The sequence below is a fragment of the Apteryx rowi genome, unplaced genomic scaffold, assembly GCF_003343035.1.
Source record: "Apteryx rowi isolate R43461 unplaced genomic scaffold, aptRow1 scaffold_713, whole genome shotgun sequence".
Classification (NCBI taxonomy): Eukaryota; Metazoa; Chordata; class Aves; order Apterygiformes; family Apterygidae; genus Apteryx; species Apteryx rowi.
The window spans coordinates 349,210-375,629 of NW_020450998.1; the positions used below are offsets into that span (position 1 = coordinate 349,210).

The 26,420-nt window shown below is 39.5% G+C and overlaps 1 protein-coding gene across 2 annotated transcripts in view; it reads left to right on the top strand.

Annotated features, from left to right (window-relative positions):
• The first annotated feature begins 1,368 nt into the window (after positions 1–1,368).
• IQGAP1 (IQ motif containing GTPase activating protein 1) overlaps positions 1,369–26,420 on the top strand; it is a 72,558-nt gene continuing 47,506 nt past the window's right edge. The window contains exons 1-3 of one of the 2 annotated variants that reach the window (XM_026087338.1): positions 1,369–1,462; positions 24,602–24,758; positions 25,126–25,203. In XM_026087338.1, coding sequence (XP_025943123.1) covers positions 1,398–1,462; positions 24,602–24,758; positions 25,126–25,203 — 300 coding nt within the window. In that variant the 5' untranslated portion in view covers positions 1,369–1,397. Of the gene's footprint in view, positions 1,463–1,983; positions 2,132–24,601; positions 24,759–25,125; positions 25,204–26,420 lie in introns of those variants that run through there. The other variant, XM_026087339.1, reaches the window with a different exon arrangement.

Genomic DNA, 26,420 nt, shown 5'->3' on the forward strand with positions numbered 1-26,420 from the left:
CGCGGTGGCAGCCCTTCCTCCGCCCTTGCTGTGCGTTTCGGCAAAGGCATCTGCGTTACCCGGGTGAAACACGTTCAGACCTGTGGGCGATTGGACAGATTCACCCCCTAGGAAATACACTTTGGTGAGCGAGGCTTTAGCTTAAGCTCGCATTTGAGGTTTGTGATACACATTTGAGTCTGTGCTATGATGTCACGTCAAAAATAAGCAAGGATGGAGGAGCTGCAGCGCGGTGGTGATGTGTTTCCTCGGCGCAGCGGCGGTGGCGGCGGGGCCGTGTGGCGGCGGCCACGCCCGTGGCGCTGGCGGCCAGCGGCGGGCAGGAAACGCTGGGTGCTCCCCGCTGTTCATCTGAAGTGAGAGGGAAGTATTGCGGGAGAGTCAGGAGGAGAGAGGAATTTTCCCTGCTGGTAGGCGTTGCCATGTGCTTTGTCACAGCTTTCAGCTCCTTTGGGAGCTGAACTTCCCGGTAACTTTGGGAAATGTTGAAGTAATAAGATGCTTCTGAGATACTCTGAACTAGGAGACCCATGGCATTTTGAAGCAAAATCTTGTTTGAAACCCAATACTGCAGTTAATACCTTGTCATTATACTTATTTGATGAAGGCATTTTAGGTGTAAGCTAACCTTTGATTAATAATGGTATGAGACATTTCCTATTTGTCAAACGACTCCTTGAAACCTGAAGAATGTGCATTTTTTTTCCATAAGAGCATGGATGAGATATTTAGCTGTAAGAGTGGAAAGGACAGGCTGCATCACTGAGGCTTTGAACATAGTCTGAAAGATTTAGGCATACACCCCTCTATAGGTCCTCAGGTTGATCCAAAGATGATGCGCAAGTTGTGGGTCTGAACAGTTTCTCTTCAGATGAGGATTATGAGTAGCATTTCTATCTCTCTTAGAGATGGAGTGTAACTATATAAAAGGGATTTTATGGTGTGATGATGTATTGTTGTCCTTCTTTAATCTTTGATTACCAAAATCAGAAGGTAGATGGAGAGACATGATCACTGATGCACTTTTTAGGAAGAGAAAGGCAAAGCTAGAAGAAAATAAGAAAATAAAGGACTGTTTATAGGAAATTGGAAGATGCAAAAAATTGGGTCAGAAGCAAATGGAGAAATCAGAAAGAAGGAAAATGACAAATTTATGTGACAAAGGAGGAAGGGTAAGGAAATAGGATAACTTCAGCTTTACATTCTGTTCTGCTGTTTGTAAAGAACAGATCTATTTGGTTCTTCATTTTCTGAATCAAATAAAAGTGAGCTCCTGTGGCAAAGGTTGGATCTGATTTTTGGTTTGTCCATTCAGTTGCATTCAATCCTCAAGAACCTGAGAATCTGTTTGACTGTTTGCAGCTGTCCTGGATAATGAGAGGTTAACAGCAGAGGAGATGGATGAAAGACGGCGCCAGAATGTGGCTTATGAATATCTTTGTCATCTGGAGGAAGCCAAGAGGTAAGAATAAGTGGACTTGAGACTGCTGGTATATTAAAAGGAGTTGATACTTGGTAAGTGGAATAATTTCTCTGTAATTTATTTCTTGACTGTGTTTCTGAGCAGCTATTTAGATTCATTAAAAAAAAAAAAAAAAAGTCTGTAGGGGCCTTTAGCAGCTACCTCTCTAATCTGTTTTTCTACCTGACAGAGGCAAATGCAATTTTGCCTACCTTGTTCCTGATGTGCTTATATAACATGTTCTTAAGGACTTTTGTGACAGGGACTCCATAGCTTCCCCTTCAGCAATTGTTCCAGTGCTTCAGTATCCTTAACACTGGAAGGACCCCCCCTGGTATCCAACTTGTATATGTCTTGCTGCAGTATTACCCCATTACTTATCAACAGACATGGAGAACAGGCTATTCTCTTAACTGCAACCTTTTAAAAATCTGAATTGTTACAACATGTTTCCTTGCTCTTTTCTCTTAGACTAAAAAAACCCAATTCTTTCATTTTTCCCTGTGGGTCCTATTTAATAGATGAGGTCATTATTCCCGGATTGTTTTGACATCTCTCCACTTACTCCATGTCTTTCTGGAAGTGCACTGCCAAAACAGGAAGAAGTTTTCCAACTGGGGCATTAACATGCTGATAAGAGCATAAGGATTATTTCATGTATCCTGCTAGGTATGCTGTTATTCATACATTCCAGCATGGTATCTCTGTTTTCATAATGGCATGATGTGGTAGAGTTTTGCTGACTTGCCATCCTTTTCCTTGAAGGTATGCTGCTGAAGTTTGTTCCCCATCCTATGTTTGTGCAGCCAATTATGTTTTCCTAAGTGTATTGCCTTTTACTTGACGCTGTTGAATATTATTCTGTTTTCATGACCTTTTTGTTTAAAATGTTAAAATAATTTTGAATTTATTCCTGTCCTCCAGCATACATGTAGCCCCCTCCTTCTTCTGTGTTATCTCCACATTTATAAAGTGCGAAAGCATGCTATATTTCTTTATTCAGACAAATAATGAAAGTATGATCTGAACATGCAGTGTGTTGGGGTAGATTCCTATATCTGCTATGTCAGAAAAAGGAAACTATTAAAAATGAATGTGTAAATTCTTATTGTTGCTAGTTTTAAATCTTTTGCAAGCAACCAATCTTATATGCTGTAAGTGGAGAATATGAATGAAACAGATTGGTTTGTCTAATGCTTCCCTTCATGACAGTCATCTCTTCTCACGACTTAGCACAAATTGAGCTTTTACTTGAAATTTTGCATGGTTGGTCCAATCTCAGTTCAACAGAGACAAGCTTTCAAGAATAAGATTGAAGAAGTGATGTTATAGGTGATATTCCCCACACATACGCTTTTTAAAATAATGCCTATGTTTGAGTTGTTTGCATTTTGTAATTAGTCAGGACATTGATCATTAGCTTAGACTTTCAGTGTACCTATAAAGATCTAGGCAAACTGGTCAAGATGTATGCCACAGAAAATAGCTTCTGGTGCAATAGAAAAGTAAGGAGGACACATAAAAACATGTTCTAAATAATCAACAGCATGCTTTGTCAAGGTTCACTGAATACTTGAGTCTTCCTTTGTCCTTCAGAAGATGATACAGACTAAGAACCAGAAAACTTTGTTTCTTCACTAACTGATGATAAATTTCTGAGCATTTCTATAAGTTCGCCCCAAGAAGACAGACATGTTTCACTTAAGTGATGTTATGGGGGAGGAAATGGAGTGTTTGTACAAAATCACTGCTGGCAGTGCTTAGAGGACTCATTTGCAGTACTTTATTCCAGGATTTTAATAGCTTACACTCTCTTACCAATAGCTTACACTCTCTTATTTTTGAAGGGGGCAGGTGGAGGGATTCAGTTTATGGTATAGTCTCTTAGGTGCTTCATAACAGTTGTCACTACTGTGACTCCATAGAGGACCCTTCGTTACTGCAGACAGTAACTTCCTATCCATACAGATTTGGATGAGGTTTGAAGTACTGAGGAAGATCCAGATACATCTCGGAATCTGAGTCGCTCCTTCCCTTTGAATCTTTAGGGCCAAATGTTTGGCAACAGGGAGAAGTGAGTTCCATTATAGTCACCTTTGGTGCTTGAAGGGCCCCAAAGGCATCTCTTGTGGACTCTTTCAGTTATTGGCTTCAGAGCAAACGCTTTCTGAGGTGTTTGTACTCTGTGAAATTCCATGTCCAGATTTGCAGAAGGATTTGGACAAAAATGTCTAAAGCAGCAACAGGTTTAATACATTCATTCAGCTGTTGCTTAATCCTGGAGATTTCAAGTCTTTGGGGTAACTAATCTTTGACATTAAAATTTCTTGGCCACCTCATGTTTGCTGCTGAGTATTGCCTCAGTATTGGCAAGGCTGAGCAGCTAGGCCTTAGATTTCCCTTGTCAGAGGCAAGATGTTTCTCCTCATTGTCCTCAGAACGAGTCTTCGGATATTTAAGACAGTACCTAGTGATTGCCAGTACATTTTCTGAAGAATGAACTGTGTCTTTAAAACACTAGTGGTGATACAGCCTTTGTCTTAGCATATCTTGGCAGTCGGAGTGCTTGCCTGTTAAGTGGAAACTCTGCTCGAAGAGGTTCAAATACCCTTTCCCAATCCTACCCTTTCCCAGTTCCCAAACCATGTTTGATTAGTGGCCTATAGGCTATTTGTACATATTTGAAAGGGAATTTCTGATTCCCAAAACTGAAGCTGTGCATAAGAGTTAAAGATTAAGTCACCAAAAGGAGGGGAGCAGACCGGTTAGTTTAATGATTAAGAGACTCCTATGAGAGCAGAAAGGCTTGGATTCATGGTCTATTCATGTTAATTTTTTTCCTCACTAAGCAGTTTTTGTGTAAATTGTCCTTTTGCTTTTTAAGTTTTTTTTTGTTTGTTTTCTTGTTTTGCTTTTTACTATAAATACAGGCAGAAAAGGGCTTTCAGCTGCATTGTTGGCAGAGAGTTTATTTAATTTCAAAAGTAATGATCTCTTAAAGCTCTGTTTTAGTTGCTTTTATTAATGTCGTTGGTCTGGGATTCTCTGTATTTGACTTCTTTACCAGTAACGTAATTGATATATAATGTGTGAACTAGGTGCTGTAACGTTTTGCTTGTGCTATTGATGACAATGCCTCAGAACTATGGGTATGGATAGAAGAGTTCCTCATCTTTGCATAGTGAGAGATTTCCAGATTGAGAGTTATATCTGTAAGGAGAAGAGGAGAACCTAATAGCAGAGCAAGGTATCTGGTGAACCCTGTGTCACATTTTTTTTTTTTTTGGAAGTCAAAAAGGTGAGTTTTGTAAAGCTGACAGCTCTGGGTGTGGAGTGGTAAGCACCTGAAATACAAATCCCCTTCTGTCCCCTTCTATCATATGCTATACATCATAATATCCTATTCAGATACTGTAGTTTATATTCAGTTTCTCTAGAACAGAGAGGCATCTAAAGGGCAACTAAAATTATTTGAATGCCATGTTAATTTGCATTGCATCAACATTATCAGGAGTTTGCTGTCCCTGTAACCAGTGGATACTGTATCTAGAAATATAAACTATTTTTCCCTAAATATTAAAAGAAGGTAACATGAAAATTGGCTAGTGTCCAGTTTCATGCTAAAGTAGAAACTCTGGGTTTCTGAACTGTGAGACACAACAGTGTGTGTGCGCAACAGCTTTGAATATTTGACAAAATGTTGCTTTGAGTAGCTGTTTGCTAAGGAGCATATATCAAAGGCATTAACTGAATATCAATACCTTATACTTATTTAATGGTACTCCACTCTCTTTTGCCTTTTTTCTTTCTTGAGAAGTCAGTGTTCTTCCGTTGTAATTTGGCACTTTTTGACCTCAGCTAATAATTTGCAATAGTCTTGTGAGACGAGCATTATTTTTGCTACTTGAAGAAAGGGAGACAGAGTGTATAGCAAGGATGTTGCTCGAGATCATGAAGGAAATTGAGATGAGAGTTAGTGCTAAACTAAAGATTATGAATGAAGGAATTGCTATACTATGCTTGGACCAAATACATGTTTCATGAATAAAAATAGCTTCCTGAATAACTGTCTTTTAACATTTATATTTATTTTCTGTTCCCAAATCACTGTAGTCTGTACAGAAAAACTGTAGCAGGTCAGATAAAACTGATTAAGAAATACCCTGTTTTCTCATGACATGACAGCGCATGCTCACAGAAGTGTAAAGAGATTTTTATCCAAAATAGAAGCAACCTGTGAGAACTTCTTACCCCTCTCCCTGGAGATGTAGAGTACTAAAACCAAGGAATAGAGAGAAGTATAGAGGGCACTGGTTTCCATAAAGATTGAATACGTATAGAGGTATTGCTAAATGGGAAGCTCTCTTAGTGCTTATTCTGTGGATAACTTTGCAAAGCTGGCTCAACAGTGCCTGTAAAGGTGTAGATAACCGGTGTTGAGGGAGCTCTTGTTTGCAGATACAGTATTAAAATATTACACTGCAGCTTAAATCGGCTTCTGAAAGAAACACAATAGTTGCTTTTTTACATGGTGAATTAGGTTTCAGGATATTTCTCCATTGCGAATCAGAGGTTTTCAGAAAGGTGATAACATTTTTGCATTGGTTTCAGATTCTTATTAATCCGAACTTGGAAAAGTTGAAGCAGTTCAGGTAGAATACGTGGCTTATGAGCCTTCATTAAGCACCGAGACACCACAGGAGAGCTAGGTACTAGGAGGGTAGTTTGAGAAAAGCAGGATTAGTTTTTCCTCACCTTTTTTTGTACAGTTCTGAGTGTGACTCATCTTTCTGTTGCATGTATTCTGTAGTGAATACATTCTAAAATAAGCAAGTTGTGTGCAGATTCTCTGATTTAAATCCTGTTTAGGTTAATCTGCAAATTAGGTACAGGCAAGTTTACAACGAGCTTTGAAGCTGTAGAGTTAGCGCACTACCTCGTGGAGGATTCTGAGGACAGAATGGTAACAGCAGTCTGAGGAATCCAGCTTGGAGTGCTGGAAGCCTGGCAAAGTGGACCACAGTTGCAACTTAAGGTTTTATATACTTCTCTTTATTTCAGAGTAAATCTCAGGAGAACAGGAAACATAACATACCTTAAGAGCCCTTCAAATCAAAAGATGGGTGAGGGTTGCTTTAGGTTTGTATATCTGAGCTGATTTTTCAGATCTATGCAAACCTGACTTTGTTTTTGCTCTAAAAATATTTCTATTTATGCTTGCATTCTCATTGATGACCACATACAACTGGCAGGGAGTCGTTATTTGGACTGGAAGTGTCTTGGAATGTGTATTCAGAGCCATATTTTTCTGAGAAGTGGGTGGAGAGTGGCTGAGAGAGGGCAGCAGTAGAGTACCACCGTCTTTTCCTCACTCTGAATACTTTTTTTCTGAATCACTGGAAATAGTAATGAAAAGCACGAGGGGAGCAGAAAAACAACTGCTTGCACAGAAATCATTTCAGAGACCAGGGTTTGGCTGATTGGACAGTGGTTTCTGAAGGGATATTGTACGTAATGCAAGAAGAAAACAGGCCCGTAATAACCAAGTGTAGCAGTTCTTGACTATCAGATACTGTGGACTGCTTTTTATAACCCGTATTTGCAGGAAAGCAACTTTGGTTTTGAGATAAGGTAACTGTAGTGATGCTATGCCTTCCATTTTGTTGCTAATTGTAAATGATCTAAGCAATTAGCTTTGACAATAGAATGATTGAATGTGTCTTGAAAAAGATTTTACATATGTAATAATCAAGTTACTTGTGAATGTGGGCTTAGTACTCATCTGAAAGCTCCTCTGGACTAACCTAGTGAATGTGATAGAATCTCCATCAGTAAAAGCAGCTAAGGTAATTTTTACCAGTTTTTGACAGTGTTCGCAATGGGACTACAAAGAGGAACCTCATGTTTACTTGTAAAGGAAAAGGGGAACTTAAGTGCCAGAATATAAATAAGGTCTTTGGTTCAGCTGCAGGTTTCCAGGCAGGGTACCTGAATCACTACAAAAAATATCTGGCCTATGTTATTCAGTAATCCCTTGCTTTTTAGTACCTTTGAACTGAAAATGCCTTTGTGGATAATGAGAATGCCCTGGGGCATTTTGGCTGTGGGCGGCACTTGTTCTCCTGGCTCTTTATTTGGGAGGCCATGTCTTTTCCTGCACAAACTGCACTGCAGTTCAGTTAAATTACCACTACTTCTCTAGGAGAGTAAATATCCTCTTAATGTTACAAAATTATTTATCTTTATTCTTGTTACCTCTCTAAGAGATCTTTCCTCTTGTCAGATGATTCCTCGATTTATTTAGTATTGGTAGACTGGAGAATTTTAGAGAGAAGTTTTTGTTCAGGATTTTTTGTGTTGCTGTCTGATGCTGTGCTCAGGTGAATTTGGATGAAGAACTGGCTGTTTGCAAGCTTTGTGCTCTGATCCCCTGTGAGAATGTGTGCCAGGTCTGCAGTTTAACTGATTTGAAAATGTTTGTGATTCATACGTAGTGGTCATGATCTGCTAGAGTATGTGGTTTTCATAGCCTTCTCAAGCATCTTAGTAACTCTAAAGTGTAGTGCCCATCTCAGTGTGTTTAGCTGTAGTTCAGAGCTCTCGTCCCTCTCCTTGCAATAGAATGAGTGGCTTGACTTGTCCAAAAGAAAACTGTGTCTGTGGTGCTGGCTATACTGAGCAGTGTCAGGGGCCCTCTAAGCCATAGCTTAATACATTCTTTAGGATGGCTTATGCAGACACTGCTGCCCCCCCCCCCAAAAAAAAAAGTAAAAAAAAAAAAAAAAAAAAAGTGCAGCCCTAACTCTCTGGCCACTTGCTCCTTACACAGTGCTGTTGGGAGCAGGCATGTTTTCCTTGGCACACCTGCAGAGAACTGCAATAGTAGAGCTAAGATAGATGTGAATGGAGAATGAATGGGATTGTCTGGATGTGGAGGCGCCACATGCTCTCATGGCAGGGGCAGGGCCCTCAGCAGGGGCAGGGCCCTTGGAATGGCATGTGTTAATGGCACCTGGATTAGCAGACCATCAGGACCTCAGCCTTTTTGTGTCAAGGTTCACAAGACAACGGGAATCTGGAGACAAAGTACAGGGAACAAATTCTGATGACTCGCAGAGGTGGGACAGGACAGAGATTCTTCACTGTCAACTCCAAAAGAGTACAAAAAGGTATATCTGAAACCTGGGAAACCTGCACATGGTCAACAGCTTGAGAAGAGCCCTGGACAGCTGGGCTTGTCCTCCATGTCATGGCAATGGATCCTGAGCCTTGTGGTGCTTGTTGTCAAGACACTGTGTCTCACTGCTGGCTAATCCCTCTCCTGGTGCCTGATTCCTGGACCGACCTCTTGGACACAAAACGCATTCTGGTGCTAGTGAGTATGAGACTGTGAGTGAGTGAAATCCTTTTTGTTTGTTTTTATTTTAAATAAAACCAGCTTCCATTTCTATAAAGTCTGGCATATTTTGCTACATTGTTGATACAATGTTGCAACAGTATTTCCTACACATTTGTGTGAGCTGTGCCAGTTTGTAGGATAAGTCAGCACTGGCCAATTGGACTGTGGATTCCGAAGTTGAAGGCAAGAGTTCTTTTTTCTGGTGCAGGTGATGAAGATTTAAATCTCTATTTCAGCTTGTTAGATTTATCAAAATTATATTTGATTAGAAATTGAGAAATTCAGAGCATTGCTTTTGATAGGCAACTAGAGAAGAAAATCATAACCTAACGAGCAGTCAAAACGTCCTATGGGAAACATATCTTGTTAAATAATCTTAATAGAAATATTTCAGACTACTTTTTTTTTTTTTTTTTAACTGTAACTATAGGTGTAATATAATTGTAAGGGTACCTGACTTAGTATGTCATACTGATTGGAGAAAAGTGCTGTCTATTTGTTTACAATTTTGATCTCAGATTTACTAGCTCTGGAAAGATTTAAGGAGCTGCTCTTGAACAGTTAAACTCTTGATGATCATCTTGTTTCCCAGGGCATCAACTGTTATTCCATTGCTGAAGCCAACTTGCCTTTTTTCTGTGGATTCGAATATTCTTGTGGAATTCTAAATAAGTGTTGCTGATGCCTTGCTTTAGCTTGAATAGCTGCTCTCTGTGCTAGTGTCCCCCACTCTGCTTTTGTGAGTCTGCATTCTACAGGATGAATTGTCAAGTGGAAGACGATAATGCCTGAAATTCTGTGTGCTAGTGCAGGATACTAGACAAGACTGGGGAAAGCCAGTGATATGTTATGCAAATGTAGACCTTGAGAGTGAGCAAACCCAGTGGGGAGTTAGGGAAGGGGAGAAAGTTTTTATTCTTGGGATTTTGTTTCATTCTGAGTGGAATGCGTAGTACTCAAAGTCTTTGTGTGACATAGTTTGTCATTTTTATTGTATGAATTGAAAGGCTGCTTAGCAGTGTTTGCTGGCTTATTTCTGGCTTCTGTTTGGCAGCTACATTATGATTACCAAAACTCAGTTTGACAGAGGGTTCTGCCTTCTCCCCCCTTGCAGATTTTCTAGCATCTATCAGATTTTTGCCGGATTTCCTGTTAAAACAGCTGTATGAATAAGATGCTGTGACAAGCTCTATTGCTTGGGGAAGATGATATCATTTACTGCAGGTCAGAAATCCTTTGAAAAAAATTATTTGCCACAAAAACGCAAGGTTTTTTCAACACAGGGACAGGTACGTTATGTTACAGTTCCATGTAGTTTAAAATGTAGATATTCAGGAACTGTGAAACTCACAAATTTACTATTTAAGGCCAAGCATGTGAGTTTACTTGGGTGTTCGCTGCTGTAGTGTGTTTTCTGTTTCAGCTTTGGTAGTTCAGGTATGCATTTTCTGCTTATGCTCTTGTGCATAAAATTCTTATTATTTTACTTTTCACCCACCCTCCAAGCTACTGGAAGGAGAGGACAGAAATTACTCTCTTTTCCCCCTAAGCTCTTTTCTTGAACAATCAAACAAAACCAAAATAAAACAAAAACACATTGTGCATTAGCAGTGAATTTTAAAATAGCCTTTACAGAGACTAGTAAATGGTATGTTTATTTCCCATATGCTTTAAGTCTAGAATAGACCCCAAAGATTATCTCATCATTTTTTTTTTGAACCCAGACCAGATAACTTTACCATGTGACTTTTGTAGTGGGATTTTGACTTTTGACATTGTACTGTGAAGGCATCCAGTGTTGATTTTTTTAGGCTCCAAGTAGGGGGAGGTCAGCCAATGGATCATTCCAATGGATTAAAAGTTTTTGTTTGTTTTCCAGTAAGAATTTTTCCCCTTCAGCTGCTAAACTCCTGCTGTCACAGATACTCTATTTGTATTGTTACTGGTAAAGACTGATTAAATATCCTCTGATAGCCAGTTCACTGACCTGACAAAAAATCACTTGTTTTTTTCTCTTGGAGTGGACGGTGGGGACACTTTCTGTCAGGGTACTGGGCTGAATTTGCTTGCTGAGGGTCAAGGGCCTCCAGAATGCAAGGGAAGCAGCTGGAGCATGTTGTTGAGAGAGATTTATCTTGTACAACTGAGCCCTTATCTTGCCACTTTCTCTGTGTGAAATTTTAAATTTGTTCTCTGTGCCTAGTTATGCCTATTCTTGCTTCCTCTTGGCCTGCTATTTTATTACTCTGCTCACATGGCTGTCTGTCTTCAGTTTCCCCTCTGTAGTCTTTTTTCCAGTATATCAAATTCAAGTTTGTCTTCAGGACTCTTTCATTGTTTACCGCTAACATAAGTGATGATTTTTTTCTACTTGCCGATCACTGTTTTCAGTTGGCTGAGGACAGTAGCTTTGATCATTTGCTGTTCCATGTCTTCCTCAAGTATGCTGCCCTTTGCACAAGAAGATTTCTTGCACCAACAGGTGTAAATCTTCTGCCTCTTCCTCTTGTAAATACCTTCTGCTGCAGTATCTACCATCCTTCACTGGATTTGAGCGCAAAGGTAGTTTCTTGCTTTTGGGTGTACACTACTTTCTCTGTCCAGTGCTTATCCTTGGTTTTTGTTCTGTTGCATGTTGCATGTCATGTTTTGAGCTGTCTGGGGCAAGTGCTGCCTTAGACAATAATGTGCTTCAGTACAGTGAATGCTTTGTGCATAACTGGGGTTTCTCTGTACTACAGAAAATTTCTTTGTCTGGCTGCTCTGGAGGACTACTTCATAGGCCTAATGTGTGGGAGGAGTTTCGGAGAAGGTTCTCTTCCTGTATGACATGCCTATGCCTACACAAGGACACCTAGTTTTTTCCTGGCTGGAGGGAGATTAAGGCTCATACTAGGCTCACCTGTACGGGTACATAGAGAGTCTTTCTCAAAACTGAACAAGTTACTTGCATGTGTCCTGGATGCACTGTATGCTCATGCAACAGTCTGAGTGTACTAGGATAATTGCCCTGTCTGGACACGCTGAACTTTTTTTGCCTCTGGGTAGAGTGTAACAGCAGAATAGAAAAGCAAGATTGGATTCTGTCCGTTGTGTGCTGTCTACAGAAATGCAGGAACTCTGCTCCTACTCTTTTGAATTACTGCAGTAAACTTCACTTGAAGCTGCAACTTCCAGCTCCGCTTCATGTGCCCTGGCTGTCAGTTTCTGGGTGAAATTTAAGACTGTATGGCTAACAGCTTTAAAAAAATTAAAAAATAAGACTTTTAAAATTATCTAATCTTTCCTTCTTTCTAAACATAGCAATGTGAAATTAAATCTTATCAGCGATCAGCTGTCTTTCTAGCCTTTGCTTTTTGTAGTCTGTTGAAAACACTTAATATAAAATACCCAGCATTGATGAGATCTGCTTTAAGCTTTTTTAAAATTGCATGTGTTTTAAACTTTAATTCAGGAGACAAGTATCTAACTTTGTTTCGTTTGGGTAGAAGACGTTTTGCTTTCATTACTTTTTACTTAAACTCAGCCAGCAGTGTACAGGATGTTGTCTTCGCTTGGAATGCTGTGTTCGGAGTTGTATAAATGATACAAAGTTTGGCGTGGTGGGGAAGTCAAGAAAGCTGATGTTGTTTAAATCCAGGAGGGGCAGAATAAGATTTTTCCATTAAAAATGGCATAGAGTGGCAGCTTCAGAGGTGCTCAAAGATGTGCAAAAAGGTCAAATATTATTTAAGAAGTGTTCTTGCAAGTTAACAGCTTATCTTCATTGATTTCAGTAGGAGTTAGAGGTTGGTGTGCTTAAGTACTTCTGAATGTTTTCCTAGATATTTATGGACATCTTTGGTCACATAATTTCAGTTAAAAGTTTGATTTAGGGTTATTAAAACCAATCTGTCAGCTTGTTAATTACAGTTAATACTACTTTTGCCTGAGTTTTAGTGGAAAATCTAGTTGTTAAGTTCTGTGTACTTAGAGTACATAGTATGAGACACAGCTAATAAAGGCAAATCTAAAGCCCATTTTTAATGCATTTTTAGTAATGCTGTGATTCCCAAATACATTGTGGTACATCAAATAAAAACTTATAAGTGTGACATTCATAACTTTCTATCACAAAATAAAATTTCATCAGCTAATGCTCTATATGCTCTGTATAATAATTTAGGTAAATATGAACAGGTATAGCATATTTGATTGAGCAAGAAGTTACCTAATCTAATGAAAGGCTCCATTTGTTTGCAGTCACCATGTTTTAATGATTATTCCAACCACTTGGATTGTAACTTTCGTCTGGAAAGTAATTATTTAAAAAATACAAAACCAGAATAAAAGTGGGTGGGGTTTTTTTGTCTTAATTTTGATGTTTATAGGGCACTTTGACCTTAAATCAGTCTAATAGGCTTTAAGATACACTTGTAGGGCTAGCTTTGCCAGAGAGTAGGATTTCTGTTTGGAATGGAGATGACTGAGTAGGGTAGATGCGATGAGAGTCCCTCAAATGATGAATAGTGTGGAGAAAGTGAATAAAGAATAATTTATTTGCTATTTTGTGCAACACAGTTCAATTGAGTGCATCCAGCTTCTTCTAGGGTAGCAGAATTAGAGAGGGGGAAAAAAAACCCAAAGCAAATGTTTTGTTCCTGCAGAGTATTATTAATTTGTGATTAGTCATAGGATGCTATGGAAGCCAAAGGGGAGATGAGATTGTGGTTTGACAAATCCATGGTGAACAGCAGCTATAAGACTTGTCTGTCTCAAGTGGTCTCTATCTCAGGAAGTCTCTAAGCTTGTACTTGCTTACATCTGGGTGCCTAAAGATGGCAAGAAATAAATCTGTACATCTCTGTTACAGTCCTCCCTAGCATCTACTGCTGGCCTTTGTCAGAGGCAGGGTATTGGCCTTTATGGGAAGGGAATTTCTTGTCCGACACCACAGTCGGGTAGAGGGGCTGCTGCGATCATCTACATCTTCCTTGGTGATAACTTCCTGGTTTAAATGTGATTGAGGTAGCTGGAAAGCATTGTCAGCAACTGTGTTTGCCAGAGTCCTAAACTGGATAGTCTTCAGAAAGTTCTGGCAGATACTTCTGTTTTCCTTGGTTTTGTGTTAGTAGGCATGGAGCGGTTGCATAGAGGAAAGGTGAATGATCCTAAGGCATTTTGGGAGGGTTGAGAATTTTTTGAAGGTCTTTTTATTTCTGGTGTCTGGTTGACTTGCTTTGATCTCCATTTTGTAACTTCTGTAATGCAATTGGGAATGCAGTGCAAATGGAAAAAAATCCTAAAAAAGATCCCCACCACCCAGGGTAATTCTCCATGAGCATGAAAATGTTAAGCTGTAGTAACTGCCTGGGTATGCCATCTGACTGGCTTTGTAGTTTTGGCAGCCTGCCTGGAGTATTTCAGTGTGAGAGGAGAGCAGGGAGCAAATGGTGAAGTCCATTTTTACATGGTGGTAGCTGTACTGAGTGAATGGAGTTAAACTTTGGTATTCTTCACTCACTATTATTTGGGTATAACCAGCAAACTCCTGCAGGAATCATTTCTTTGAAGATGCAGTGAGCAGAAAGCTGTTTCTTTTATTCTGAAAAACAAAGTGAGAAAATGTAGTGCTGTAGGTTTAGTGTAGAGTTTGGGATTACAGGAGTTTATTTCAAGACATGCTGTACTATGTTACTTTGAGGGACGGACTTTACAGTCTTCCTGTAGATAATTGTGTTTGAAGTACTGTTTTAGTTCCCTGTGAGATAACCACATCCCCAGTGGTCTCGGCCTTTGACATTCATGTTCTGGAATTAGCTCCATCAGCCCTCACTCGAAGGCCTGCTCCCACAAGAGCATGTGTAGAATCCCAACCTGGAGTATTACATTATGTGAAAGGTCCTGGAGTTGGTGTATCACCAAATCCATGCCCTACTGTGCTACTCACCTCTACTTAAGATCAAGGAGATAGACATATGACATTCTTAGGGGATATGTTGGTAGTCCCATGGCAGACTTCTGAATCCGCCCAGCGCTCATATAGGAGCCTCTGTTTGTGAGGTCAAGAACATGACACTTTCAACAAGGGAATGGGTTGTAAGGCTCTTACTGTTTAGAATCTGTAGTTCTAAGCTGTGTTTTTTACACCAAACGCTGTTAATCACTTTTTCCTGAACTATATTCATTCAGGATTTATAAACAAGTTCATTCTCTTGGGCACCATGCGTGCTTTATCTTGAACAAGCTGAAAGGCTTTAGGGTGGTCCCTTGTCTCTGTTTCCATAGCAGATGGCACCTAGAACATTGCTGTGTTGACACACAGGTTGTTGTGCTCAACAGTGGACTCTAACAACCTTCTACAAGAGTGCTACTATTCATTGTGCTGTGGGTGTCTTCTGAGACCTCAAATGACTTCGGCATTTCTGTGAAAGGTCTGTCTGCCCTTTGTCCACAGTTTCACTAAGCACTACCTGCAGCTTTTGCATAGCTTCCAGGTGATGGTTAACAGTTGAGCAGCCCTTCAAGTCACCCTTGTAGCAATATTCAGATACCCCTCCACATCCCTGTGTAGGCTGTACAGTGCTGCTTGGAGTTGCTTGCACTTTAAAAGTGTTTGCATGAAATCACTCAGAAGGAAAAGCTACTGGACATAACTTTTCAGGTTCTTCACAGTGTCTTCAGTGCATCCACTCAAATAGCACCCTGCTTCTTTTCTCTTATGCTTGATTTTTGGGTATTCTGAGGTTTGGAGAGGCCAGGGATGTAAGATGCACTTCTCCCACTTTTGTCTGTATATGGATACACCAACAGGCAATGGATGAATATCCTCCTAGAATTACTTCCAAGGCAAAAAGATGTCCCTGTTCCAAGTATTTGTACCCACAGTGTGAGCATGCACACAAAGATCACATCTCAAAGAATTTCTGTATTTTTTGGCAAGTAGCATTCCTATTTCTTGGTCATGAGTGGGAGATGTGTAAGAGGTTCTAAATGTATTAGCACACTAACACTTGTGCTTTTTTTAGTAGAGCACGAGTTTAGACAGACTTCTTTTGCTAATTGAAATATATTGGTATAGTATATAGATGCAGTTTCAAAAACTGGAGGATAATATCACGTGCCTCTGGAAAGAGGAACCTCCTTTCCACCACCAGACCTCCTTCAGTAGCATACTCGGTCTTCCTGAACAAGGAGCCAACACCCTTCTCTAATGTAGTTGCTAGGGGACAACTAGAAAAAAAGCAAGGAGTGTTGTGGCACTAACGTGTTAATACAGACAAGACTCTCGCATTCTGTCCCATTGTTCTGAATTCTCCAGTCAGTGCTCCCAGAACAAAGGGTCGGAAGTTTGCATTGAAGTTCTCTCTGCAGCTTCTCTGCTAATGAAATTGTTGAGGCTGTGCAACGAGCGAAATGAGGAGTGATTTTGAGGACAGCTGAGCCTTAGCCAAAACTTAGCATCAGTGCCAGACTCTGAGTGATACTGGTCATCCTTCAGCACAGTATTGTTAGTGCTATGTACTTTATCTCCTTTATGTTTTTTATCAGCTAGAGTACTGAAGTGTTGCATTTGGGGCCAAAACAGTGGAAGTGACCTCCAGGTGCATACTAAGACTGTGTGTCATGCAACAGTCCAGTCTTGAAGTAGAAAAGAGTCACTGGCTAGGTCTGTGTACAAAAGGAAGAGCCATTGTTCTGAAATTCTAGGTCAGCCAAAGGTTAGAAGATGTATTTCTGGCCTCTACAACTAATTAATTTACCCCAAAATTGCTACTGCTTAGTGATGATGAAGCACTTAGCACTCCTAAATGTTTGGCTGATCAGGATTGTTTTTCTTGTATGTTAATATCACTTGATTTTTGCCTTCTCTGTTTTCCATACTGTTTTCTGTTTTCTTTTTGTGCTGGAACATCCTGTATGGGAATCCTATCATGAAATGAGTGGTGTTCCCTATAGTTTTTTTTCTAATTTTGCCATCTGTCCTACTGTCTTTGTGTGTTAAATTGGATACTCTTACAAAAATTTCCTGGAGAGATCGCATGATGGTTCTCCTTCCTTGGGCTTAGCAGTAATCAGTATGAGAGAAAAAAGTGACTTTTTTTCTTCTTCTTTTCCCCACTTTTCCATTGTCTCAGGGTTAGGAGAACATTTCTTTAAGGTCAGGACAAAAACAGAGGATGAAAATGTTAATGTTAGCCAGACTTCTGGCCTTTGCACAAGTGTAAGGGCAAGATGTGTGCAAATATGAGCAGTGTTACATTTCTGCCATCTTTGAATTCCAGTTCTGGTTAAAATTGACCTACAGTACTGTAGGAAAGTATGATACCTTAGGTTAACTTGTCACAGTCCTTCTTGATAATGCTGTGTCGGGGAAGAAAAAACAGGCCAATAATTGAGGGGTGACTGGTGTTATTTTTTTCCCCCCCATTCTTGCTAACAGAGCAATGCTTCTTTTTTGGAGTTTGACAATAGCTGATGTTAGTTTTTTACTAACTTTTTTTCCCCCCCTTTCTTTTTCTTTTCCTTCTTCTTCTCAAGGAAGGCCTGCTTCTAAATTGCAACTGGTGGTACTAGCTGCATGTAGATATTCAAGGATCTTATCTGGGAGTGGGATCTGTGTTTGACTTGGCAGTAGGGCTGACTGATTAGAAAGGAGAAATTATTCCTTTCATTTGAGCTAGCATCAGTAAAATCGGAGTCTCCTATATTGCTTTTGCAGTCATGTCATGAAAGTGGGGGAATTTAGTTCTGGTTAAAAATGATCTTTCTTTTCTTTGTGCTGGGGAGAGGGAGGGAGTGTAGTGGAAGCTGCATGAACCTGCAATGCCGCTGAAAAAAAATATTTTCAAACTATGCCTTAAGTAGCAAAAAAGGGCTCAGGGTTTCTGTGGAAACCTTATTGATGGCTTATTTTTCTAATGCCTTCTGTTTGATAGGCCTTTAGAGGGATGCCTTAGGTTGGGTACAAATGCAGAGGTCAGAACTTGCAAGTGAGTGAGTTGCTGCTCATCATCGTCAATTGAGTGAGCGAGCTGCTGCCCATAACCCAGTTTGATTTCAATAAGATTTGAGAAATGCTTGCCTCTCACTCATTTGGAAATCCCACATTTCTTTGCTGAAAATCTGTGCTGTTTCTTCCTTTTAAGAGTGATGGGAGTTTTAATATAAATACACAAGGTTTTAAATAAAAAAGCTGCTGTTTAATACTTTATGGAAATATGACTGTCCTCTGGTCTAGCAAACAGTTAAGCTATGCTGCAAGAAGGGAAGTTTTATTGCATGTAAATTGGCCTGGTTTTGTAGTTGCATTAACACCCACTTAGGAACCTGTTGAAACAGGTATGAGTACATTGAGACAGCTTATGTTCTAATTATGGGCTATTTTTCTTACTTTATGGAGATGCTTAAACAAAGCTCACCATCTCTGTGTCCTTCGGTAAGGTGATGTGGTTCCGTGTCCCTTCTGCTTTCATTTTCAGTCCTTCTAGGGCTGAACAAAGTGGGTGTTTTTGTTGCCTCAATAAGGCTGTTGGGAGGGGAACTGTTAACCTTATTGCTAGCATCTGAGTGCTTCCCAGGGTTTGAGTAGTTCCAGGTCCTCTCAAGAGTCTTTGGCTGTAATGATTTTAGGCATGTAAGCAAGAGTTCAGAAAGCTCTTGCACCATACGGAAGGAATGGGGGAGAAGGCTGGGTCGCTGAAGGAGTACCACAGGAAATACAGTCATGTGGTTTGACATGTGGAAAGAGTGTGATTTGAATGGTAGTATTTCATTTGCTTTACAGTATCTTTGGTTTAATGAATCATTTGGATAATGGTCCGGAATTTTTAAATTTAATGTTTTCTCTGTTACTCATTCAGATTTAGTTGCCCTTCTGCACTTCCCAGAACATAAAGTTCAAGAAGAACAAAGTTTCTGGGAAGAAAGCAGTAAGGCACAGGAAAATGGTAGCTGCAGAGGAATGAGTTTCTCTTTGTGGCTGTGATCCCGTGTACAGAAGTTGCCCAGGGGTTCCCAGAAACTTTTTCTTTCTTTCCGGTAACACTATTTCTTGTTGCTTTTCCAGGCTCTCCCCATTCTATTTTGGTTGCAAGTCTCCCTTCTCTTGGGCTCAGATTGGACTCCAAAGTGTCATGGTGTTTCATTTGGGATTGGTTGATTCTGCTTAAGAAGGATGACTGGACTTACTGTTGCCTGGACAAAGAACAAATGCTACACTTGGGATCTAGTTTCATTGCAAGTTTTTTATTAGAATTTGAGTAAGAAAAGGTTTATATAACGATTAAGTGAATGATGAGGTAATATTTGAGGAGCGAATGTATGGTGGCTTGCTTTTATTTGTTATTTCAGTTGATAGTAACTGCTTATAAAAATAGAAAATGTGGTGTGTTGGTTTCTTACATTGGTGTTTCAAATAATTTTCAAGTGCTCTCCCAGTTTTACAATGATCCCCAATTCTTTATTTTCAACCGAAGGCTTCTTTGAGAACATTCTGTTCAAGAAGCTGTAGCAATCAGTGTGCTTTTAATCTCTCTAGTAGGGAGTTTGCATTCTTGGTTATATAAGTAACCTGAGAAAATATGATTGTCCAAGTCACAAACCACAGCATTTATTTCTTATTAGAAAGGAAAGTGTGATACTACGTCTTCTACTATAGGAGTCTGTTCAGAAGCTCTCATGGGGTAGCTTTCCAGAGTAAACTAGGCCCAACTAAGCAACTTCCTGTATATACTTTTTTCTGCTTCAGGAATGTTACTTGTCATTTACTAAGTGCACTGTACCTGGAGTACTGAATATAAAGAACATGAGACCTTGAAGTATTAATATTGTTGTCATTTGGACTAGAGGGACTGAGAATTCCTTGAGTTGTGAAAGTTTCTCTAATGCAGGATATTTTGATTTATGGCTTATTTGGAACTCTTCTGACATGTAGTTGCTACCATCTATGACTCAAAATGTGTCAAAACTCGTTGAACTGGTTTGCTTTCTGTAGCTTGTACTTTGACTCAATTCTTTACTCCCTTAACATGTCCTTCGGGTTGTATTTGTTTTCTGTACCTTACAGGCTCTGCATAAACAGTCCTCCCTTTGTTTTCCCAAGTTAGATGGCAAGGAGCTCAAAGGCAAGATGAACGAGATCATGGTTACGAGTCATCTGGTGTTTGGTGGCTAGCTGGTGACTTTCTCACATATGAATAAACTAGGCAGTGAAACTCATCATTTCCAGATGGTCAGGTGCTACCAAAGGGCACGTAAAGCAGTCCTCTGACTTTTTACAACTTTTTAGGAGAGTAAAACCCACAAAGAGTGTGAGAGATATGAGGCTTGGAAGAAATGTCATTGTTTTATATACCTTTCTGAATACTAATACTGTTTTACATTTTCTCCAGCGTATAGAAGGTTACTTCTTGATTTCTACGGTTTATCCACTCTTAATTAAAAAAAAACAACAACAAAAAAAAAACTTTTTCTTTTACTGCTGGATGTGGTGTTGCAGTGTCCTGTCTCAAATAAAGTCCCTTCAAGTAGTGCTAGAGCCTAGCTGTCATTTTTGTGTGAGCTTTGCCTCAGCCATTCCAACCAGCTACTCTTTTGCTGATTGAAAGTTTCTACACACAAAGCCTTTGTACTCTGGATGTTCTGAGCAGAGGCTACAATTGCCATGTTGTACATCTTGTAAAGAATTTTATGCGAGAGTTGCAAATTAGGAATTTTATTCTAGTTTGGGGGGGAGCTGGAAAAGACAAGAAGTGAGTGAGGAAGTTGGGAAATGAGAAGGTGGCAGAAGCTGGACTATTGACTGTTGTGGGGAGGGGAGGGGAGGGATGTCAGCAGGTACGTGCAACTGCTTTCTTGCTGTTGATTTTTGTGAGTGCTGGTTCCTGGCAAAGGTAGTTTCCTTCCTTTCTCACTTTCCTTCCAGGCTCTGCTAAAATGTCCGCATCCATGTCCGTTGGATGCATTTGGTTGCTGTCCCATTTCTGTGAGTAGTTTAGTTACTGTGGCAACCTCAGTGAAAAGCTTCTTGACACCTTCTTCTTGCTTCTGTTAGCTTTTTGAAGGTGTCAGCTCTGCTGCTTGGAGCTGTAGAGAAGCCAAGTGTGAGGAAAAGGCTTTCCTGTGCAAAGGGAGAGAGCCTTTAAATTGAGTAATGGTTTGCATTCAGATAGAAAAATCAATAGAACTGAGATTTGGGCACCATAATAGTGGCTGATTCTAGGTACTTTATGATGAGCAGCTATGGAATATTTGTGGTTTGTGGGGTTTTTTTTTTTCTTTTTTAACTTTTCACATTTTTCTGTGGCCTCTAGAGAGGAATGCAGATACTTAAAATAATATGAACAACTAAAGAAACAACAGTAAAATCTGACTCTTTCTGAAGCCCCTGTTGAGTAACCAAAAAGCCTCCAAATGAGGCTTAGTATAACTCTCTGATAGAAAATCCACAGATTGGAAAACAGCATCTGGCATGAGATATTGAAAAAAGAAACACAAATAAAAGTGCAGGAGGGATGACTTTAAAAGTTGAGGATTTTATGCTGCATTTACTCCAGAGTCAGATTTTAGATCCTCTTGCATATAGGCAACCAGCTCACTATGGATAATTGTAACTACTGTGAATAGAAAAGGCGATCTGAGGAACAATGGCAGCCAAGCTAAGTAGACTTGTTTGAATTGTACCTTTAAGCAAATACAGAATTAGGGCAAAGAACAAAGCATTAGTGTTGCACCTTTTTTTGTTTTAGAAACACAGATTTATTTATCTTAAAAGGCAGATGGCCACACTGTATACTAACAACATTTCAAGTAGAGATAGATGGACAAGTAATGGATTCAGGTGCCAGTATGTGACTGGCATTCCCCCTGAGCAGTGGAGATGCATGTTCATCTGAAATGGGTTTTGTATGTTTTCTCAAGTATGTTTAGTTCTGTTTAAGTTAACCCACTTAAAAAGGGACCAGCTGTCATAGAGCAACAGGCTGGGTCTGTGATAGGTTAAAAAAGAGAAACCTTAGAGATGGTTGAAATTATGCACAGGCAAGACCATTAGAAGAGTTATCTAAGACCGTATATCTGCACTAGTCAAGGTCGTCTTTCCTTTGATTGTTAAAATATTGCAGCCTGTCAGAACTTTTGTTTTCACCAACACCTACCAGCCTTCTCAAATTAGAAATGCAGTTTACTATCTCTTCCTGGTCTTCTTGGGAAAGATGAAAAAAATGACCATGATGAATTTGGAAGCATCTCATCTCCTTAGTTTACTGCTACGTTGTTCTGTATTTGATATCAAGAGTAAATTGTACAAAAAATCCCCCAAATTAAATTTTTATATGTATAACACTTTCTTTTCTAAATTAAAGAAATTGTCACAGATTATATTTTCTTTTTAAGGCCAGAAAGAGGGATCATTTAGTCTGTCATCTTCTCAGATATTGCAGGTTGTAAAACTTTATTTAGTTCTTTCCATTGAGCCTTACGTACTGGGCTGAAAATTGGTGGTTCAGAAGTGGATATGTTCTTGCCTTACTTTTGGTGCTGTTCATCAAAAAAGGTGGAGCAGGCCGCTGGTGATAACTATAGCTTCAGTCATCTGATTTCAGTTTGCTACCATGAGACCGTCAGAGCACCATACTGCTTCTCACTTTGTTGCAAACTGAATGCATTGCACTGTTTGTCTCTCATTGTGAAGAATTATCTTAACGAATCAAAAATTTCTTTCCTGTCATCTTCCCCCTCTCCAATTTGAAAAAAAACGTGTAGACCACAGCGATCCATTTACTTAGCAGTGTCAAACACAGGGAAAATAGCACCTGACTTGACTGTTCCCCTTGGTGTACACCCCAGGATCACATTAGGTTTTCTAAAAGCTTTAAACTTAGAATTCATTATGTCCATTGTACTCACTACACATTTTTCAGTGTTACAGATTGTCTTTTTAGAATATGGTCCCCAGTCTGTAGATATGCTCGATCAGTGACCTAATATTTAACAATATGTAAGGCCTGGGTTATTTGAACAGCTCCATTTTTTTTTTACTGGAGCTATGACCACCCATGTGCTAATTATAGTTTGCAGTTATGGTAATATTGCATATTGTAATCATCTGATACATAGATATAATCATTTAATTTTGTCAGTCTTGATTTTCATATTACTTCCTGGAGAACTGAAAGAAGTGCATAGTATGCCAAAATATATTAGAAATAGACCCATTTAATGATTCCCCATGAAAACACTACTTTGAGAATTCTGCTAGTTCTTAGTATATGTGAGCTATTTTTTTGTATGTATATACAGTGCAAGATTTTAATCAGAATATTGAGAGGCACAAAGCTCTCCCAAAAGTGAGATGTCTGCCATTTTAGGTGGTAAACAGAACTGCATAATTTTCCCAGGTGTGTTTTACAGGGCCTGTTTTCTGTGAAACTGTGTAAATTTACCACAATTTTATATTTAATCCTATATAATTTGCATCCAGCATGTTGTTTTTCTGTTATTTTGCCTGGATTAATATGGAACTAGATAGTCTACAATTATGTATTCATATAAAACAATATTTAGATATTAGAATTCTGGTTCTATGGAATTTCTCTGGGATTAAAATATCTGAATTTCCTAAAAACAGACAAACAGCCCCCCCCCCCCAAATTGGGTCAGCAGTATCCTTTGCTTGACTGTCTTTAGACTCAGTCCCAGTAATGAGGACCCATCATCCCTGTGACCCAGATTGTTAACCTGGCTCAGGTACAGCGTCAGATCTGTGTTTAACGTGCTACTGCTGTTCTGGGTCACTGTTGTCTTGAAAGTCACTTTTCTATGGCTTTCATTGATTCAAGGCTGATGTGTCCTTTAGGAGCTTTGAAGTTCAGGTGGGAGTGAGGCATGGTCTCCAGAAGTAAGAACGGTGTTCTTCAGAAAGTGGCCTGTGGCGCTGGAACTCCCTCCTGCAGAGAACAGAACAGCCAGGGAGCATGTCTCCTCCAAAACAAGCTGCACAGCCAAACTTGCAATATACATCTTGTGGCAGCTTTGCTAAAGAAGAAGTGTCTAGGTGAACCTTTGTTGTGAGGACAGTGGCTTTTCAAATTATTTGCTGCTGTAATCTTTATTTTTGTCATGAGGAATACAATAACACCATTACATGAAACAAGGACACAAGGGGAAATCAGCTAATATGAGGAGGGAAAAGTGAAAGCTGTGGCAGTGAAAGTCTGTTCCATTTTTTTCGTTTTGTTTAAAATGTGTAGGAGTGAGAGAAAAATATAGGTAAGGAACGTGAACTCAATGACAGCTTTTTAAGGCATCTCTATGAGGTCAACTAAAAGAGCTTGCATCAGTGGCACAAAGTCATGAAATAACGAGTGGATATTTAATGAAAGTAGAATAAAGAGATGCTTGTGAGATGAACCTGTGCTCAAGAGGAAGATTTAAATACAGGTTGGCTACTGTGTCTAGACTAGTACAAGCTAAATCAGGGGCTGAAGGAGAAACATGATGATGTGATGATATCTTAATAACTTGTGAAACTTTTATTACTGTACTTCTGTTTAATATTTTATCTGAAGCATTACTGAGTACTATTTTAATGGCACAGATTGTCTGATAATGCTATAACCATTATCAACCTCTAATGCTAAATGAATACCATGCTGAAGAATGGCATAGCAGTAGCAGCATGAAACTTTTTTAGCATGAGGCTGTGTTTACGAATTGGAAATGCGCTTATGTGACCTGCTTTGTTCTTCATGCACTTCCAGATGGATGGAAGCCTGTCTGAATGAGGAGCTGCCTCCCACAACAGAACTGGAAGAAGGCTTGAGAAATGGAGTCTATCTGGCCAAACTTGGAAACTTTTTCTCCCCTAAAGTGGTTTCTGTGAAGAAAATCTATGATAGGGAACAGACTAGATATAAGGTGAGAACTGTTGGCCATAGAGACTGGGGTAGGTAGAGGCCTAAAACAGGAAAGAAAATGTGTGCACGGAGGAACTATGAGTGAATAAGCAGAGCGTTAATTTATGTTAATGTTATCTGAGAAACTCCTCCTTGGCTTTAGAGCGAGAGAGGTGGACTCTTTATCTCATGTGAGATAAAGCTTGCGCTCATGAGAGAAAACTTGCCTTGTTATAAACAATCAATGTAATTGTATATAAATGCTTCTGACATCATCTTTTCAGTAAAAGGACAGTTTTCACTGTCTTAGTGAAGCTCCCTAGTGTTCTTGGCAGCTGTTACATTTTGTCTTACCACCCTCCACTTCTTTCTAACTATCTTTATTTCAGGCAACTGGTCTCCACTTCCGGCATACTGATAATGTAATTCAGTGGCTGAATGCAATGGCCGAGATTGGTCTCCCCAAGGTAATTTCTTTGTTGTACATGCAAATAAATACATAATTTCAAAAAAGCCTTGCGTTCCATGGAAGCATTTGCTGTTGTGCAAGAATCAGCAGACTTTATCTAGTTAATTCTTCATTTCCTGGAGTTGCTTCTCTGTAGAAATTCTCTCCTAAAATTTGCTGAAATATTTCGTTCTGCTTCATGTGTGTGTGCGTGCATGTGTGTGTGTATAAATGATTAGGAGTGAAATAATTCCTCCTTCTGTACCATATGCTAAATATTTCTAATCTTGCGTGACATCTGCATTACATAGTTCTTACTCTGCATCCTATTGACCAATATCTGAGCTACAGTTTGTTTGTGGCATTTTTTTATATATATCTATGATGAAAGAATCAGCACAACATGGAGTTTTTACATCAAGTTGGAATATGTTCATGGTATGCTCTAATCAAGCATATATTATTGGCTTCACTAGGGTAATGGCCAGATAAAATCCTCTGAGCTAATAAATGGTGTGACCTTAAAGTGTATGAAACTATGGTGTCGTGCTGATAGTCAAGTCACCTACATGGATTAGTACCCAAAGTAAATTTTCTTCATGTGTTTATGTAACTCTTGTTATGCTCAGTGCCACCAAAACCAGCACTGCGTAGTTTAGTCTGTTGTTTGTTTTGTTTGGGTACGTGCTTGCAAATTGGACACACTGTTTTTGTCAAAGTTTTCCAAACAACTGATGAGATTTACTAGTTGAGCCTTGCTTGGATTTATGATGATCTTACAGGAACACATTTGGGAGCAGGAGATACTGAAACATGCTGTGAAGGTGGTTAGGTGAAAGGAAAATAAATGAAGAATGAGCTAGGCAGAGGGAGTTAAGTGTGAGGTATGGGTTAAGATTTTCAGATGTGAATGAGGTTTTGGGGGAAACAAGTGTGTAAGGAGACATCGAGGAAACTGGACTGGAGCCCGATATGTTGACAATGAGACATTAGTGCTTTAAGTACTTTTCCATGCAGAAGTGCCAGGGACCTGATGCTTTAGAGTTGTGAGGGTCCTTCAGTTGCTCTCACCTTTATGGAAAGAGCAATGTTATTTTTTGCTCATAGACAACAGAAAGGAATGCACAAATAACTTAAAAGTAGTGTACCTTGTCAGCACTTCTGTCTGTGAAGACACACTTTCAGCATTAACTCTTTGGGCTAAATTTTGAAGAATTTTTCATTTGAGACTGTCTG